The sequence below is a fragment of the Osmia bicornis genome, unplaced genomic scaffold (genome assembly GCF_907164935.1).
Source record: "Osmia bicornis bicornis unplaced genomic scaffold, iOsmBic2.1, whole genome shotgun sequence".
In the NCBI taxonomy this organism is placed as follows: Eukaryota; Metazoa; Arthropoda; class Insecta; order Hymenoptera; family Megachilidae; genus Osmia; species Osmia bicornis.
Window position 1 is genome coordinate 4,490 of NW_025791225.1, and position 20,048 is coordinate 24,537.

The following is a 20,048-nucleotide window of genomic DNA, read 5'->3' on the forward strand; positions in this document are numbered from 1 at the left end:
TCCCTTATAATATAATATAATACTATCAAAATCACAATATCGAAATATCAAAATAACAAGTAGCGCTTAACTAGAGCTACTATTAAAAATAAAATAAATAAATAAGCTAATCTAAGCATATAATAGGATAAAATAAAATATAGTGAGATAAACATCAAACAAAAATAAAAATAAAATAAAAATAATCAAAACAAAACATAAAAATAAAAATAAGCTAAACTATAATCCAATGAGCAATAATAAAATAAAATAAAATAAAAGTAGAATTATGAAATATATAAGTAAATGTTTATATAGAGGCTTAGCTCCCTGTGCTTCTACTCTCTAGTTTTCCTATCAAAAATAAACTAAACTCTCTTTGTTATTACTATAAATGCACTCTCGCCTTACAGAACTTCTCAAACATAGTCACATTTAGTTTTATCATTCTCCCTTGTCCTTTGTACTTCTTGTTTTACTTCATCTTCTTTTCCTCTTCCTCTCTGCTCTTCTCCTAATTCATTGTCCTCTCCAGTCTTTCTCTCAGTGATATTTTTTCCCAGTTTTTCTTTTCCTCGTTCCACTTTATTTCCGTCCCCTCCACCCATATTCTCCTACTATTGTACATGACCTTCCTTCCTGCGTCTCTTTCCTTTTTTGCCTTCTCTTTTATTATCCACTTTAGTCTTCTTTCTTCCTTATTTAGGTCTTCATCTACCTCCACCCTCCACCTTTCCCATATCCCATTTCTCATCCATACCATCTCTTTTTTGTTATCCTCTTCCTCCATTTCCGTGATTACTATTGCCCTTCCTCCCTCCCCTTCCCTTTCTACTGCACTTTTTATTTCCGCTTTTTCTCCTAGTTCCTTCTTTAGGATTACCTTAATATTTTTCAGCCTCTCTTCTATGTTTTCCCCTTTCACTCCTTTCCACACCAGGCTCTTTCCTCTTCTTATATTTTTCCTTCTTTCTTCTTCCCTTATCCAGCGCTCTCTTCTTTCCTCCGCCTCCTTCGTCATCTTACATGACTCCACTCCTCTCATTCTTTCTTTGTTTTCTTCCACTCTCTCCTTTTCCTCCTTTCTGTTCTCCCACTCTCTCTCTTTCTTCTTCTCTGGTTCTTCTTGACCTTCTTCTTTCTGTATTTTTTCCCTCCTCTCCTCCCTTTTTCCTTTTTCCTTGTTTTCCTCTTCCTCCTTTTCTTTGGTCTTTCCCTCTGTCTCTTCCTCTGAGGCATCTCCATTCTCTCTTTCTTCGTCTCTTTTGTATTTTTCCTTTCCCTTTGTTCTTCCCTCTTCTAGCCTCCATCTTCTCAGGTCTTCTCTCAATTTTACTACCTCCTCTCTCAACATTCTTATCTCTTCACCTATGTTTCTTAGGTCTTCCATTTCTCTTCTTTTCCTCTTTTCTCCCACCGTTTTTTCTATTTGTTGTCCTCGCAATTCTTTTTACCCTTTCTTTTGCTGTGCCCTTTTTATCGCACGTGCTTATTTAACCTATCTCACGTCCCGCTCTGCGCTTCTTCTGTGGCTCCCTCTGTCGTTCCTATTCCTACTCCTACTTTGTGTTCTCCCTCTCCTCTTCGTTCCTGTACTTCTGTATTTCCTTCATCCAAGCTTCCCCCTCTCCGTCGCCCCCTAACAGCTGTTGCACTTTTTCTTGCCATCCTATCGTTCTTTCTTCCCTTGCGGCGCATCTTTCCCAGATGTGTTCCCAGGTTTCTTCCTCCCATCCGCAGACTCTGCACTTCCTTTTCTCTTCCTCTTCCCAGTATTTTGCCTCGTTCACTTCGTTTCCGAGTCTAAATCTGGCCACTCTTCTCCATCTTTCCTCTCTCCATCCTTTTTCTAGGTATTTCGGTATCCCCGGTTCCTTTATAACTCTGTACCATCTGTTATACCTCGACTCTATTATCTTTTCCCTCCTCTCTTCTTCCTGCATCTGTTTGTCTTTCTCCTCGAACTCTTCAAACCCCATCTCGCCACTGCTCCTTTTTTCTTCTAATCTCTCTACCCCCCCCCCCCCCCTTTCCGAGAAAAACTTTCTCCTTTCCTCTTCCCATTTACTTTTCTCTCCCCTCCTTACTTCTCTACTGATTATCTGTTCCCAGCAGCTCTTAGCTAACTCCCCCCCTCTTCCTTCCCACAGTTTTCTTTCATATCCCCACGCCAGCTTTCCCGTTCTTATTCTCATTTTCCATCTTTGCAGCTCCTCTCTAAGCAGATATCCTGGCGTGCGCCAGTCCACTCCTAGTGTCCATCTTAGGAACCTCTCATGTAGTGCTTCTATCTCCTTCCACTCCCTCCACCCCCATATCTCTGCTCCGTATGCTACGATCGTCCATACTAGCCTGTCCCATATCCAAATTCTTCTCTTCCAGTTTTTCCCAAATCTTCTTTTTCCAATCCCCCATATTTGTCTCATCACTACTCCGGCCTTGTTGATTCTGTCCTTTACTTGCAGCTCGTTTCCTCCGTTTCTTCTTAAAACATATCCTAGGTATTTGAACTTGTCCACCTCTTCTATTTTCTTTCCCTTCCACCACCAGCTCATCTTTTTCCATCTCCCTGCTCCTTTCCTGAACCTCATTATTTTTGATTTGTCGTGGTTCAGTTCTAATTTTTTCTCCTCCAGGTATCTTTCCAGTCTTCCTAATAACGCTCTCATATCCCCTTCCTCTTCCGCTAGCACCACCACATCATCTGCATAAGCTAGTGTGTAAATTTTTCTCTCTCCGATCTTTATCCCACCTCCTTCCCCTTTACTCATCTTCTCTTCCATATCTGCTGTCAATAAGTTATACAGCAGCGGACTTAGTGGACACCCCTGCCTTACCCCTCTCGCTGTCCAAAATGGTTCCGTTGTCTCTTCGCCTGTTCTTACCCTGCTTCTAGTTTCCCTTAGTATCTCTTTTATCCTTGTCCTTAAACCTTCTCTTACTCCTCTCTGCTTTAGCGCCTCTAACAACACTCCTCTGTCCACTGAATCGAACGCTGCCTTCAGGTCTACGAAGAATGCTATCACTTTTCCCTTTTCTCTCTTTATCTGCCTGTTCACGAGGTAGTTTAGCACATATATGTTGTCTACTGTTCCCATCCCTCTTCTGAACCCTGTCTGGTTTGCCGGTATCATTCCCTTTTCCTCCGCTTCCTCTCTCAGCCTTTCTGTTAAAATCGCCGCGTATATCTTATATAGCGTGGGCATTAGTGTCACCCCCCTATAGTCCGTTGCCCTTGTCCCATCCCCTTTCTTCTTTATGGGCGCTATTATCCCTTCCTTCCAGCCCTCCGGCCATCCTTCTCCCCTCCACACTCTGTTGCATACTTCCCATGCCCAATCCAGGACTTCTTCTCCTCCGTATCTCCACACCTCGTTGGGAATCTCGTCCCCCCCTGTCGCTTTCCCATCCTTCAGTTTCGCCACCACCTTCCTTATTTCTTCTTTGCTTATATCCGCTTCCTCGTCTCGTTCTCTTTCTCTTTCTCCTCCCAGCACTACTTTTTCCTCTGATCCCCCCAGTAGATTCACAAAGTGCTTCCTCCACTCCTCTCTTTCTATGCCCGTTTTCACCCTCCCTCTCCTCTTTTTCTCCTTGTTAATTATTTTCCATACGTCACTTTCTGTTCTTGCCTCCTCCACTTCTCTTTCGAATCTTTCGTTTTCTTTTTCCTTCTTGGCTTCGCACAGTCTGTTATATTCCCTTTTGGCCTCCCTGTATTTCTCCCCCCCTACCCTTCCCTTCCTCCAGTCTCTTAGAATCTTTCTTACTTCTTTCTTCTTCTTCATGCTCTCTTCGTCCCACCACCCTTTCCTCTTGCTTATTTTAGTTCCTTTTCTTCCTCTTTCTAGTCCTTTTCTGAACTCTTCCAACATCCTCTCCATATCCTCCTCTAGTTGCCCTACCCTCGCTTCTCTCCATTTGATTTCTTTTTTGAACCTTTCCCTTCCCTGTTCCGTCCAATCTCCTCTCGCCGCTTGTTTTTTTCTTCCCCTTTCTTCTTCCTTTCCTCCTCCTCTCCCTTCTATTTTCAGTATCATTGGGTGGTGGTCTGAGTCTATTCTATCCCCTATCTCCATTCTTTTAATCTTCTCCTTACCCCCCTCTTCTACCAGCACATAGTCTATCACTGTGCTCCCTCTTGCCCCTGTGTAGGTGAATTCTCCCTCTTCGTCTCCGCTGATGTTCCCGTTCAGTATCTCCCAGCCCGTCTCTCTCAACGCCTCCAGTAGCACTCTCCCCTCCGCATTTTGTTTTTTGTCCTTCGATTTTCTTTCTCCCTCCCCCTCTTCCCCATCCCTCCATTTTCGTCCCCCTCCTTCTTCTCCCGTTCTCGCGTTGAAGTCTCCTCCTATGATCGTTATTCTTTCGTCTCTTACATCCTCCATTCTTGTCCTGAGCTTTTTCATTTTCTCCTCTATATCTGCGTTCACATATACCCCCACTACTCTCCATTTCTCTTCCCCTCTCGTAAATTCCACCGTCAATAATCCCCCTTTTTCTTCTTCCTCTTCCTTTATTATTTTTCCTTCCTTTCCCATCAGGCCCTCCTTCACACCCACCAGCATTCCTCCCATTGCCCTTCCTTTTTTGTTCTTCCTTTCCGCCAATTGTGCTTCCCACCTGTACCCCTTTGGCAGTCCTCCTTCTATCTTCTCCCACCCTTTCTTCTCCAACCAAGTCTCCATTAGAACTATTATATCCCATTGTGTGACCGTCTTCCAGAAATCCTCATCTTTGTTTCTTATCCCCGCGCAGTTCCAGAATCCTATCTCCCATTCCTCTTTTTCTCCCTCCGCCCTGGCCTCCCCCTTTTTAGAGTTCCTCTTCTTCTCCTGTCTCTTTTCTCTCTCTGACTTTTTCTCTTCTCTCTTCTTTTTCTTCTGTTTCTTCTCTCCCTCTCCTTCCTCTCCCCCCCCTCTCTCATGCTGGCTTTCTTTTTCCCTGCGCCCTCTCTCTTTTCCCCCCTCACCTTCATCCCTCATTTCCCTTCCCCCTTGTTGTGTACATACCCTTTCTTTTCCTGCCACTCTTTCCCTCCCCCATCTTTTAGGGTATCGCTTTCCTCGTCCCACCTCCACCATTTACCTTCGATTCTGATTCTTCCATGGTCCACCCAAACAAATCTGCCTTTTTCTCTCTCCTCTCTTGCTATGCTTCTTAGCTTCCACTGTATCCTCCTCTCCCTCCATGTTAGATCCTCTTCTATTTTCTCGTCCCTTCCTTTCAAGTTCTTCTTTTTCTCCATCACGATTCTTTTGTGTTCCATTGTCCTCAATCTCAGCTGAACCATGTTTACTTCTTTCCCCCCATCCGCGTATCCCACCGGTTTCACTTCCTCTATCGCGTCCTGTACTCCGATCTCTTTCAACAGTTCTTCCGAACTCTTCTTCAAGTCTTCTCTCTTCACTTTTATCCCTTTGACTATTATGTTTTTCTTTCTTTCCTCTTTTTCTTTCCACTCCCATTTCCTCTCTAGTTCTCTCAGTTTAACTTTTACTGCCTCGTTTTCACTCTCCTCCTTTGACTTCTCTGCCGCCCCCCTCTCCAAGCTTTGCATTCTCTCTTCCATCATTCTCAACTTGGTATTTTCCTTTTGCCTTTCACCTCCCTCAAGCTCCTCCATTTTCTTTCTTAACGCTTCTATTTTCTTGTCCATGTCTTTCTTTTGTTCCAGCCATTTATCCTCCCTCCTCTTCATTTCCTCTTTTAGCTTTCCTATTTCCCCTTTTATTCCCGCTATCTCCTCCCTCATTTCTTTTCCCAATGCCCTTGTGCTTGAATCGATCCTTTCCCCCAGTCCTTTTTGGCCTTCTCCTAACTTTTTTATCATCTCTTTTAATTCTCCGAATCCTCCTTCTTCTTCCATTTTCTCTTTTTTCTTATCTGGTGACCTTTCTATTAGGCTGCTTCCTCTGAATATCCATCCTTCCGTTTGTTGGTTTCCTCCCCCTACCCCCACTCCTCCCCTCTCCTCCTCTTCTCCTGTTTCTGTCTCCCTTTTCCTTTTCCAGATGTCCTCTATGCTGGACATGTTTCCCACACTTAGACTCTTTTCCCTCTTTAGCACCTCTACGTTGGTCGGCCTTCCTCGTCTTACCCCTTTGTCTATTTTTCCGGCCTCTTCTCTTCCTTCCGCTATTTTCTTCTTCTCCTTCGTTTCTTCCTTTCTTTGTTGCCAGCTGACTCCCTTTGCGTCAGCCTCTTCCTTATCCCCGGGCATTCCTTTGCTCACCGGTTTACTCCCCTGTCCCCTAGGTGTCTCTTCCTACTCTCTCCTTCCTCGCTTTACCGCGTTTTCTTGTCCTCTATCTCCTCCTAACCTCACACGAGTGAGCCTTCTTTCTATCGCTTTTCTTCCCACTCTTACTGTTTTCTCTTTTTTCTGTATTGCTACCCTTTCCTCCCTTTTTCCACTCACTTAAACTGTTATCCTCGTTTTTCGCTTGGTCACTTTTCCTCCTTTTTCGCACTTTGCTCACTCCACTTATCACGACACACGTCCGCTCGCAACCATCGCCCACGTGGGAATCCTAATAACAATATCATTATTACTATATCTACATTAGATATAATGTTATATAATGATCCCTTCCCACCGATCAATGTACATATAATGGCAGTATCGTTATTACTATATCTGCATTTGATATGTAATAAACATTTAATAACAATATCATTATTAATATATCTACATCAGATGTAATGTAATATACTGATTTATTCCCACAGACCAATGTACATTTAATAACAATATCATAATTACTTTATCTACATTGGGTACAATGTAATATACTGATACCTTCCCACAGATCAATGTACATTGAGTAACAGTATCATTTATACTATATCTACATCAGATGTAATTTAATATACTGATTTAATCCCACAGATCAATGTACATACAATAACAGTTTCGTTATTACTATATCTACATTAGATATAATGTAATATACTGATACCTTCCCACAGATCAATGTACATATAATAGCAGTTTCGTTATTACTATATCTACAATAGATATGATGTAATATACTGATATCTTCCCACAGATCAATATGCATATAATAACAGTATCGTTATTACTACATCTACATTAGATATGTAATATACATTTAATAACAATATCATTATTGCTATATCTACATTAGATATAATGTAATATAATGATGCCTTCCTACCGATCAATGTACATAAAATGGCAATATCCTTATTACTATATCTGCATTAGATCTGCTGCAATATACTGATTCCTTCCCACAGATCAATGTACATTGAGTAACAGTATCATTTATACTATATCTACATTGGATATAATGTAATATACTGATGCCTTCCCACAGATCAATGTAATTTTGGTAACAACATCATTATTACTATATCTACATTAGATATAATGTAATATACTGATCCCTACCCACAGATCAATGTACATATAATTGCACTTTCATTATTACTATATCTACAATAGATATAATGTAATATACTAATACCTTCCCACAGATCAATATACATAGAATAACAGTATCGTTATTACGATATCTACATTAGATATGTAATATACACTTAATAACAATATCATTATTACTATATCTACATCATATGAAAGAAAATATACTGATTTATTCCCACAGACCAATGTACATTCAATAACAATATCATTATTACTCTATCTACATTGGATACAATGTAATATACTGATACCTTCCCACGGATCAATGTACATATAATAACAGTATCGTAATTACTATATCTACATTAGATATGTAATATACATTTAATAACAATATCATTATTACTACATCTACATCAGATGAAATGTAATATACTGATTTAATCCCACAGACCAATGTACATTTAATAACAATATCATTATTACTATATCTACATTAGATATAATGTAATATCATGATCTCTTCCCACCGATCAATGTACATATAATGGCAGTATCGTTATTACTATATCTACATTAGATATGTAATATACACTTAATAACAATATCATTATTACTATATCTACATCAGATGAAAGAAAATATACTGATTTATTCCCACAGACCAATGTACATTCAATAACAATATCATTATTACTATATCTACATTGGATACAATGTAATATACTGATACCTTCCCACAGATCAATGTACATATAATAACAGTTTCGTTATTACTATATCTACAATAGGTATACTGTAATATACTGATCCCTTCCCACCGATCAATGCACATGTAATGGTAGTATCGTTATTTCTTTGTCTACATCAGATATGTAATATACATTTAATAACAATATCATTATTACTATATCTACATCAGAGGTAATTTAATATACTGATTTAAACCCACAGACCAATGTAGATTTGATAACAATATCATTATTACTATATCTACATCAGATGTAATTTAATATACTGATTTAATCCCACAGACCAATGTACATCTAATAACAATATCATTATTACTATATCTACATTAGATATAATGTAATATAATCATTTAATCCCACAGATCAATGTACATTTAATAACAATATCATTATTACTATATCTACATTAGATATAATGTAATATACTGATCCCTACCCACAGATCCATGTACATACAATAACAGTTTCGTTATTACTATATCTACAATAGATATAATGTAATATACTGATACCTTCCCACAGATCAATGTACATTGAATAACAGTATCATTTATACTATATCGACATTGGATATAATGTAATATACTGATGCCTTCCCACAGATCAATGTATTCTTCGTAACAATATCATTATTACTATATCTACATTAGATATAATGTAATATACTGATACCTTCCCACAGATCAATGTACATATAATAACAGTATCGTTATTACTATATCTACATTAGATATGTAATATACATTTAATAACAATATCATTATTACTATATTTACATCAGATGAAATGTAATATACTGATTTATTCCCACAGACCAATGTACATTTAATAACAATATCATACTATATCTACATTAGATACAATGTAATATACTGGTACCTTCCCACAGATCAATGTACATACAATAACAGTAGCGTTATTACTATATCTACATTAGATATGTAATATACATTTAATAACAATATCATTATTACTATATTTACATCAGATGAAATGTAATATACTGATTTATTCCCACAGACCAATGTACATTTAATAACAATATCATACTATATCTACATTAGATACAATGTAATATACTGGTACCTTCCCACAGATCAATGTACATACAATAACAGTAGCGTTATTACTATATCTACATTAGATATGTAATATACATTTAATAACAATAACATTATTACTATATCTACATCAGATGTAATTTAATACACTGATTTAATTCCACAGATCAATGTACATATAATAACAGTTTCGTTATTACTATATCTAAAATAGATATAATGTAATATACTGATACCTTCCCACATGTAACGACCCAGAGTGAGTACGTCACTGCACCGACTTGTAGGGAGAGCGGTTCCCTTAGAAGGCGACTCGTAATAAACGTGTTAAGGATTTTAGGTTCGTGTGGTGTGCGGTTAAGGAGTGAAATCCAAACACTAATGTGCTAGAAACTGAATGGAAATATGTTTATTCAAGAATGAAAGGTAAGTGAATATTGAATTATAATACAAAGTTGCTAGTATCACAATAAGTGCGGCTAGAAATAGGAATACAGTAAGAAATTATAATTAGTTCGCCCTAGATTGGGAATACAATTGAAAAATATGTAATTAGTAATTAATATGTAAGTAAAAATTAATAATTGTAATTAATCGATAGCGCTAACGCAAATGCGGCGTGGTCTTCTTCTACAGTCAACACTCTGTTCGTTTTCAACAATAATTATGGAAACTAAACTCCAGAGGTTTGTGCTAGACCATTGGAATCAAGTTAACCCTTCCTACAGGTCGCAATCGGTTTCTGGTTATACCAGAGCCGTGTTAAACGCAGGCCGTTCAAGGAGCTCCGCTCCTCGCTAGCTCTTTACACTTGAGTGTTGGCTTAGCGTAACACCTGTGTAACACGTTGCGCACCGCGAATAGGAGGTCCACTGTTCCGTAGTCCTGCACGCCACCAGTGGAATAGTAGAAATTAGCTATAGCTCGCGCTCTATCGCTGCCTAGACAGTTCAGCGCAAGCTCTTCTCTACTAATCAGAGTGTTGTCTGTTTCAGACCGAGGTCTGAGAAGATCTGCTATGAAACTGTGCGGAACGCCTCTATTTATACTCAGATTTTGCTGAGTCGGCACTTTTTTTCCGCATAGAGTTCTTGGGGTAGCTGGGTTTTTCCCGTCACGTGGTGGTCCAGCATCCCCACTCTAGAATACTACCCCACCGTATGGTTACTGGGGTTGCGCTCGCGCGTGCGCGGTCGGACGTCGATAATTTATCGGTAAACTGTTTTACCGTCCGACTTATCGACTAAACCTTTATCGATCAATTCAACAGACTCGGTTATCGACGAAATGAAAATGTTTATTACAAAAATTTATACATTAAATATTAACAATAAAAATAAAATAAAATATTCTGTATAAAAAAAATTGGTTATAATAAAGAAAAATAAAATTAAAAAGATATTGTGTTAAATTCTTGGGTCGTTACAGCTTCCCCCGCGCGTTTGTCTCTTGTCCTCAAGAGACAAATGTTTTTTCTTTTTATGTTGCACAGGGCGCAGCAACACTTCTCCTCGTTGTTCCTCGGGGAGGCTGATAAAATGCCAAAATAGCGCATGACTTGTCCATGTTCTCGTCTTGGGTCTGTCTTTTCTGAATTTTTATAAATTCTCCAATCAAACTCCGGAACGTTTATTGTAATCAACTTCCACTGTGGTGGTGGTGGCGGTGTTGGTGGTGGTGTTGGTGGTGGTGTTTCTTCCTTTAACATTTCTTCCTGCGCTGTTGTCTTTGAAATTTTTGCACAAAAGAAATAATTAATAAATGAAATAAATCGTTGATGATATAATTCTACCTCTTTGAATTGTTTTAGGGCTCTTCTTAGCCTTTTTAAACGCTCGCGTCGTCCTGCGCGTCTCACCATTTTCGCTATCTACGAGTTGAATATAGTTGCGCGTGCGTAGCGTCGCTTCGTATATCTCTCTCTGTTGCTCTTTGTTTCTGTCTCTCTCTATCTTTTCTTTTATGTAACATGGCGGACTTGCGAGTCTGCGCATTAATAGTTCGAACGAATTGAAAATGTTTTGTAGGATTTTGGAATGAAGTATGCTTGTTGGATTTAACAAAAGGATTTATTTATAATGGAAAAGAAAGAAAACAATTTAAAGGGTAGTATAATGGATTAAAATATATATAAAAAAGGAAAATTAATTGATTAAGGATGATTAGCTAGTGTGCTTAAATAAAATGTTTCTTGATCGCCTGCAGGTACTAGGTACCCCTCCTTGAATATTTCTAATGTTTCTTGGTCGATACTGTTCATGGCTTGCAGGCAGGTTGCGCAGGCCAAAACAGGTTGTGTTTGTGCGAACTGGAATCCACACCTGATGCAGGTTGATTGTGTTAACCCCTCTTCTCTTAATATAAAATGGTGTGTCCCCACGTGGACCCAATACTTTTTATTCGCGGGGCTTATGTGCAGTGCGCAAGTTGCACATATGCGCCCCAATTTCAAATTCATTATATATTCAAAGGCTATTATCTGATCTTTTATGCACAAGGCATCTATTACATCTCCTGATTGTTGGACCATTTTTCTGTAAATGGAAGCTATTTTGTTATTATAAAATATTAAAATTATAAATTTCATTGTCTATGCTTACTCTGTTTTATTAATTTCTCCTCTTTTCTTTCTTTTTCTATCTTTCAATAACTTTTTTTTTATAATTTTGCTGGGTAGCGTCACTTCTGTGCTTTGCTTTTAGCGTTCTATGCGCAATATGGCGGTGTGTTTAAAATTCTGCATGTGCGCATGCGCATGTTCCGAAAATCATATAGATTGCCATATCGATTTTTATTTTTGATCAATGTTGTAGACTGGTCGATAGGCCCTCTTTAGTCGATCCTTGTGAACTATCCTAGTCTTTTTGGGACCTATCTGCAATTCTATGTTATTCTTTTCTATGTTTCTTAAAACTTTGTACGGTCCTGTATATTCTTTTTGTAGTTTACTTTTTCTTGGTGGGTTTAATAACATAACTTCTTCTCCTGTTTTATAATTAATTGGTCGTATTTTTCTATCGTAGTAGTATTTCTGTCTGTATTTTGATTGTTCTAGATTTGTTTTTGCTGTTTGCCTAATTTTATGTAAATTTTGTAATAGTTTGTCTACATAATCTGGGTATGTATCTAAACTGTCAGTAGGTGTAAATTTTGATGGTAGTCTTGCTTTTTTTCCATATACCAGTTCATGAGGTGTGAATTTTGTCCCCTCATGAACGCTTGTGTTGTATGAAAACATTGCTTGTTGTAGCCATTCATCCCAGTGTTCTTGTTTAGATATATAGTGTTTCAAGTACTCAATTAGAACGTGATGGCTTCTTTCCAGGGACCCGTTTGACTGAGGATGGAAGGATGATGTACGGTACGTCTGGATGTGGAAGATTTTAGCTAATTTCTTAATAAGTGAGGATGTGAAGCATGTTCCCTGATCGGTGAGGATAGCCTTAGGACTGCCGAATTGGCATATGAACGAGTTGGTGAATGTTCTTGCGACGTCCTCTGATGTAGCTGATACAAGTGGAACTGCGACGGAGTACTTGGTTAAGTTGTCCTGTATGGTGAGGATGTAACTGTATCCTTTTTGCGTCATAGGTAAGGGTCCAAGAATATCTAAAGACACCTTATCGAATGCGTCCGAAGGAGTGTCTGTGATAACCATAGGCTCCTTATTCTTCATCCTTACTAGCTTGGTTCTTTGGCAACTGATGCATGATCTGATATAATCGGTAATTTCTCTCTTCATGTTTTTCCAATAATACTTGTTCCTGATCCTGAGGTAAGTTTTTCTAATTCCTTTGTGTCCTGCAACTGTGCTTTCATGATTTTCTTTAATTATACTTCTTCTTTCGTCTTTAGGTGGAGTTTGGATTGTCCCTTTGCAGATGATGATGTTGATGTTTGAATCTGCAAAGATTACTTGAAGAATTGCTTTTAACCCTTGCTTGTCTGGCATGCTGCATTCCTGGATTCCTTTCTGAACTAACATGTGATGAAGAGCTTTAATTTTGTGTGGTAAATTTTCTTTATAATCTACTAATACTCCAAAAATTAATTTATTCTTAACTTTATATTCTGTGATACTGTCTTGTGGTTTAGAAATTTTAATCTTTTCATTTTCTATTAACTGTTTTGATTGGTAATCTTCAGGTTGTCCTTCTTTATTAATGAATATTACTGCTGTACCTCTCTTCATCCATAACTGGTCTTCGGTTTCTTCTATTTTAAATATGACTGGTTTATTGCTAATTATTTTTGGTTTAATTTGTTTAATTGTAGACGGTTGTTCGGTTTTTCCTTTTTTAATTTTGATAGGTGTGATAGGAGCTGATAATGTGTCACTTGAGGTTTCTTTTTCTACTTTTCTTTTTATTATAGGAGACCTTTCTCTTGTGCTTGAAGAGGAATCGATTCTGGGTGGTTCTCTGAAGATATGTTTAGGTAGTATCGTTTCTTCATTGTATTCTTCTATCTCATCTCCGATTATTACTGGTTCTCTTACTACGAGTCGTTTCTGTGGGATGATGTATTTCTTTTCTTCTGGTGGTTGATGTACATCAACTGTAATTTGCTGTTCATTAGGTTTTCTTTTTTTCTTGATTTCTTCAGAAGAGTATGTTCTTATTCGTTTTCTTGGTTTTGATTTTGGTGGTTCTTCAGATACATCAGTTTCGTAATACTGAGATTCATCTGAACTTGTATAGTCTTCTTTTATCCTTTTTCTTGCTGTACTTCCTCTTTGAGATGGGCTTCTCTCTCGTATGTTATCTTTTCGGTATCTTTTCCTTATTTCAACATCTGTGGAGTCATCTCGTGGTCGTGTTAAATGTTTGTGGCTGATTTTCCTCTTTTTAATTTCTCGTGAACTTGACGAGGTTGTTGGCCTTGGTCTTCTTGGATATTGATGCCATTCTTTCTTCCTTTTATGATTTTCAGACTCAGTTGTAGTTGTTGGTCTCGGTCTAGTCGGATACTGATGTGTTTCTTTTTTCTTTTTAAATTCCCTAGATTCTGTCGTCGTTGTTTGTCTAGGGCGAGTGGGATATTGATGCCACTCCTTCCTTTTTTTGTGCTTGCCTGATTCTGAGGTGGTCGTTGTTTGTCTGGGGCGAGTGGGATATTGGTGCCACTCTTTCCTTTTCTTACGTTTTTTCTTTGATCCAGACGTAGATGAGTGCAGCCTTTTCGCATTTATTTGTAGAGCATTTATATCTTCGACAGGATTTCTAGATAGAGCATCGGCGTTCATGTTTTGTCTCCCTGGTTTGTATTTAATCTCATAATCGTACTCGCTCAATCTTAGTTTCCATCTCATGAGTCTTGATGTTGGATCTGAGAGACTGTTTAACCAGATTAAAGGTTTGTGATCTGTGATTAAATAGAATTTTCTGCCAAAAATATATGGTCTGAAATGATTTACTGCGAATATTACAGCAAGTAATTCCCTTTCTGTTGCGGAGTATTGTGTTTCCGGCTTATTCATTACTCTTGATGCGTATGCTACTGGCTGATCTTTTCCTATTTCTCCTTGACTTAGGACCGCTCCTACTGCTGTTCCGGATGCATCAGTGGTTATATTAAACGGTCTCTCAAAGTCAGGATATTGTAGGATTGGCTTTTCGCATAATACGTTTCTTAAAAATTCGAAAGCTTGCTGTTGCTGGTTGGACCATTCGAATTTTTGCTCCTTCTTCGTCAAGTCAGACAATGGTTTAGCTATTTTAGAGAAGTCTTTAATGAAACGTCTATAATATCCGCACAATCCTAGGAACTGTCTGATATTTTTGACAGTCTTTGGAACGGGGAATTTTTGGACTGCTTCAACCTTTGCTGGGTCAGGTTTTACACCGTCTTCTGTAATTATATGGCCCAGGTATGCCACCTCTTTCTTTAAAAATTGGCATTTGTCAGGTTGTAAGCATAAATTTGCTTCTCTAAGCTTCGTCATCATCCTGTTGACCTTTATCTCGTGTTCTTTTAGTGAGCTTGCATAAATTACGATGTCATCGATGAACACGAATAGTTCCAGTCCTTGTAGTCCGTCTAGGACGTTGTTCATCAGGCGCTGGAATGTGGCTGCAGCATTTTTTAAACCAAAAGGCATTCTGTTGAATTCGAAATGCCCGAATGGTGTTGAAAATGCTGTTTTGTGCTTGTCTTCCGGATGCATTGGTGTTTGATGAAAACTAGATTTTAAATCAAACACGGAGAAGTATTTTGCGCTTCCCACTTGATCCAGGATATCCGTAATGTTGGGTAGTGGATAGGCATCGCTGATCGTTTTCTCATTTAATTTTCTAAAATCAATCACTAATCTCCAGCATTTATTTCCTTGTGAATCTTGCTTTTTTGGTACTATCCATAAAGGTGAGTTAAAAGGTGATGAGGAATGCTTGATGATTCCTTTTCCCAGGAGATCATTTACTTGGTAATTAATTTCATCTTTCAACGCATGAGGATATCTGTACTGCTTAATATTTACAGGCACCTCATCCGTCGTGATGATCCTGTGGTAGATTTTATTCGTTGCTGGAAGTTTATCTCCGTCAATATAAAATCTGTCAGCGTGCTCTTGTACTATATCCTCTACATTGGCAAGTTCTTCTTGATTTAAATGATTTGTCTGTAATTTTTTTAGAATTTGCTGGGCTCGTTGAGGTTTTTGGTGAGTTATTTCTTCATTTTGTGGTGCCTCTTCATACTGTTGCAGCTCTACTGCTGGCATTTCGATTTCAATGTCTTCTGCTCCAACGTTGATCGCATATAGAAATGCTATACCATCACGATTCGTAACTACAGCGTTTCCCATATATATTTGTGGGTGAAGCTGTAATTTTGGGACAAAACCAGTTTTTATTTCAGTGTTTGATACTCTTATAGGTATCATGGTTTTTGTCCTAGATGGTATTACCACTGCTGGTTGCTTGAATGGTATTATATTGTTATTTATGATTAGTATAGATTTGGCGTAATTGATGCTGGCTCCACTGCTTTTGAAATACTCTGTTCCTAAAATTCCGTCTTGTTCTATTGGTAGTTCTTCGATGATGTGGAATATGGATTCAGTTTCTAGTATCTTTACTTTGATGTATCCTGTAGTGTAAATAGAGCTTTTAGTGATCCCATTTAATTGAAAAATTACATCTGTGTTTATAATAATTTCGTTTGATATTGCTTGTTTTTTAATTATATTAATGTCTGATCCTGTGTCGACCATGAATAATGCTTTTTGATTACTGAAGCTTTCGCTTAATAGTTCGACACTAGGAGACTTACATATTTCTCCTAAGTTTAGGTACAAGTTTGCCTTTTTACGTACCTGTTGTACCTGAGGAGTTTGCTGGGGTCTCTGGCTCTTGATACGTTCTTGATATGCCTTTTTCCGGCATTCCTGAATTGTATGGCCAATGTTTTGGCAGAATTCACAAATTGGAGGTCTTGCTCGTGTCCAATTTTGACCTTGTCTCTGCGTAGGTTGATTCCTATAGGTTTGAGCTGGCTGCACAAAGTCCTGGGGGACTCCCAGTCTTGCTGGTTGGTCCTTAAACCAGCAAGTTTCCAAGGTGTGCCCGGACCTTTGGCAGTGTTGGCAGTGTTTTGTTGGCCAACGGGCCCTCGACATTGATTGCCTTTGGAACCGCTGACTGCAGCATACACTTGCGTTATGCCCGTATCCATAGCAGTTGTCGCATTGTTCGGCCGTAGTGAATCCCTGTGATAGCTTAGCTTTGGTCTGGCTTTCTATATTTTCTGCCTCGGCTACAATTGCTGCACTGATTGCTTCGTCGAGGCTGTTGAAGTTCTGATTTTTCATTCGGTTATATACCTCCTGTTTTAAACCGGTGAGGAAAGCTTTAATTGTATTAGTTTCCGACGATCGGTTGTATCCTTCGATGTTATCTGGGAATTCTAACTCGTTGCAGCTTTTAATTTGTAGTAGAAGTCCTGAGACGCGGCTGCCGTAGTCCACGACTGCCTCAGTTGGACCCTGTGCGATCCTTGCCATGTCGCCGCATAGCTGCATCGAAGTGAAGAGTGGTGCGAACCGTGATTTTATTACGGCAATCAGTTCCTCGATGGTGTCGTAGTCTCCGTTTAGTACCACTCTTGCTGCTTGCCCGTAGAATTTGTTCTTGATTAATTGTACCAATCCATACTCAGCATTCGGAGAGATTATATTCTTCGCTTTGAAACAGCTCTTTGCAAACTGATAGACTGGTATGTTGCGGCCGTTGAATGCTGGTACGATGTCTGCTGCATCGCGAATACTGATCGGTCGGCTTCCTTCAGTCGATCCGTTGGCTGATCCGCTGGCTGATGCGCTGGCTGGTTGATCGGCTATTCCGTTTGGCATTTTGATTTTTGCTTATTGATATAGTATATATGTATGTGTATTATGTATTATATATTTGGGTTTTTTTTTCTATTTTTTTTTTTTTTTTTTTTTTATTATATATATATTCTTTTACTTTACTTTTTATTTGTATTTGTCTGTTTCTAGGCTAACCATTAATGTCCGCAGAGATACGATTTCTCCTTACCACTCGAACAATCCCACCGCTGTCACCAAATTTTTATTTAACTATATCTACGTGTAACGACCCAGAGTGAGTACGTCACTGCACCGACTTGTAGGGAGAGCGGTTCCCTTAGAAGGCGACTCGTAATAAACGTGTTAAGGATTTTAGGTTCGTGTGGTGTGCGGTTAAGGAGTGAAATCCAAACACTAATGTGCTAGAAACTGAATGGAAATATGTTTATTCAAGAATGAAAGGTAAGTGAATATTGAATTATAATACAAAGTTGCTAGTATCACAATAAGTGCGGCTAGAAATAGGAATACAGTAAGAAATTATAATTAGTTCGCCCTAGATTGGGAATACAATTGAAAAATATGTAATTAGTAATTAATATGTAAGTAAAAATTAATAATTGTAATTAATCGATAGCGCTAACGCAAATGCGGCGTGGTCTTCTTCTACAGTCAACACTCTGTTCGTTTTCAACAATAATTATGGAAACTAAACTCCAGAGGTTTGTGCTAGACCATTGGAATCAAGTTAACCCTTCCTACAGGTCGCAATCGGTTTCTGGTTATACCAGAGCCGTGTTAAACGCAGGCCGTTCAAGGAGCTCCGCTCCTCGCTAGCTCTTTACACTTGAGTGTTGGCTTAGCGTAACACCTGTGTAACACGTTGCGCACCGCGAATAGGAGGTCCACTGTTCCGTAGTCCTGCACGCCACCAGTGGAATAGTAGAAATTAGCTATAGCTCGCGCTCTATCGCTGCCTAGACAGTTCAGCGCAAGCTCTTCTCTACTAATCAGAGTGTTGTCTGTTTCAGACCGAGGTCTGAGAAGATCTGCTATGAAACTGTGCGGAACGCCTCTATTTATACTCAGATTTTGCTGAGTCGGCACTTTTTTTCCGCATAGAGTTCTTGGGGTAGCTGGGTTTTTCCCGTCACGTGGTGGTCCAGCATCCCCACTCTAGAATACTACCCCACCGTATGGTTACTGGGGTTGCGCTCGCGCGTGCGCGGTCGGACGTCGATAATTTATCGGTAAACTGTTTTACCGTCCGACTTATCGACTAAACCTTTATCGATCAATTCAACAGACTCGGTTATCGACGAAATGAAAATGTTTATTACAAAAATTTATACATTAAATATTAACAATAAAAATAAAATAAAATATTCTGTATAAAAAAAATTGGTTATAATAAAGAAAAATAAAATTAAAAAGATATTGTGTTAAATTCTTGGGTCGTTACAGCTTCCCCCGCGCGTTTGTCTCTTGTCCTCAAGAGACAAATGTTTTTTCTTTTTATGTTGCACAGGGCGCAGCAACACTTCTCCTCGTTGTTCCTCGGGGAGGCTGATAAAATGCCAAAATAGCGCATGACTTGTCCATGTTCTCGTCTTGGGTCTGTCTTTTCTGAATTTTTATAAATTCTCCAATCAAACTCCGGAACGTTTATTGTAATCAACTTCCACTGTGGTGGTGGTGGCGGTGTTGGTGGTGGTGTTGGTGGTGGTGTTTCTTCCTTTAACATTTCTTCCTGCGCTGTTGTCTTTGAAATTTTTGCACAAAAGAAATAATTAATAAATGAAATAAATCGTTGATGATATAATTCTACCTCTCTGAATTGTTTTAGGGCTCTTCTTAGCCTTTTTAAACGCTCGCGTCGTCCTGCGCGTCTCACCATTTTCGCTATCTACGAGTTGAATATAGTTGCGCGTGCGTAGCGTCGCTTCGTATATCTCTCTCTGTTGCTCTTTGTTTCTGTCTCTCTCTATCTTTTCTTTTATGTAACATGGCGGACTTGCGAGTCTGCGCATTAATAGTTCGAACGAATTGAAAATGTTTTGTAGGATTTTGGAATGAAGTATGCTTGTTGGATTTAACAAAAGGATTTATTTATAATGGAAAAGAAAGAAAACAATTTAAAGGGTAGTATAATGGATTAAAATATATATAAAAAAGGAAAATTAATTGATTAAGGATGATTAGCTAGTGTGCTTAAATAAAATGTTTCTTGATCGCCTGCAGGTACTAGGTACCCCTCCTTGAATATTTCTAATGTTTCTTGGTCGATACTGTTCATGGCTTGCAGGCAGGTTGCGCAGGCCAAAACAGGTTGTGTTTGTGCGAACTGGAATCCACACCTGATGCAGGTTGATTGTGTTAACCCCTCTTCTCTTAATATAAAATGGTGTGTCCCCACGTGGACCCAATACTTTTTATTCGCGGGGCTTATGTGCAGTGCGCAAGTTGCACATATGCGCCCCAATTTCAAATTCATTATATATTCAAAGGCTATTATCTGATCTTTTATGCACAAGGCATCTATTACATCTCCTGAT

At 38.7% G+C, this 20,048-nt stretch overlaps 2 protein-coding genes across 2 annotated transcripts; both read right to left on the bottom strand.

Annotated features, from left to right (window-relative positions):
• Positions 1-493: 493 nt before the first annotated feature.
• On the bottom strand, positions 494-1,369 carry LOC123988889 (vicilin-like seed storage protein At2g18540). Its single transcript, XM_046289647.1, has one exon. The coding sequence runs from the start codon at positions 1,367-1,369 to the stop codon at positions 494-496; it is 876 nt and encodes a 291-aa protein (XP_046145603.1).
• Positions 1,370-6,287: 4,918 nt separating this feature from the next.
• Positions 6,288-19,390, bottom strand: LOC123988888 (proline-, glutamic acid- and leucine-rich protein 1-like). Its single transcript, XM_046289646.1, has 5 exons — positions 19,322-19,390; positions 19,033-19,255; positions 13,672-13,979; positions 10,744-10,911; positions 6,288-6,512 (listed from the first exon to the last, which is right to left on the bottom strand). Exons 1-5 carry the CDS (start codon positions 19,388-19,390, stop codon positions 6,288-6,290), a joined length of 993 nt encoding a protein of 330 aa, XP_046145602.1.
• Between the last annotated feature and the right edge of the window lie 658 nt (positions 19,391-20,048).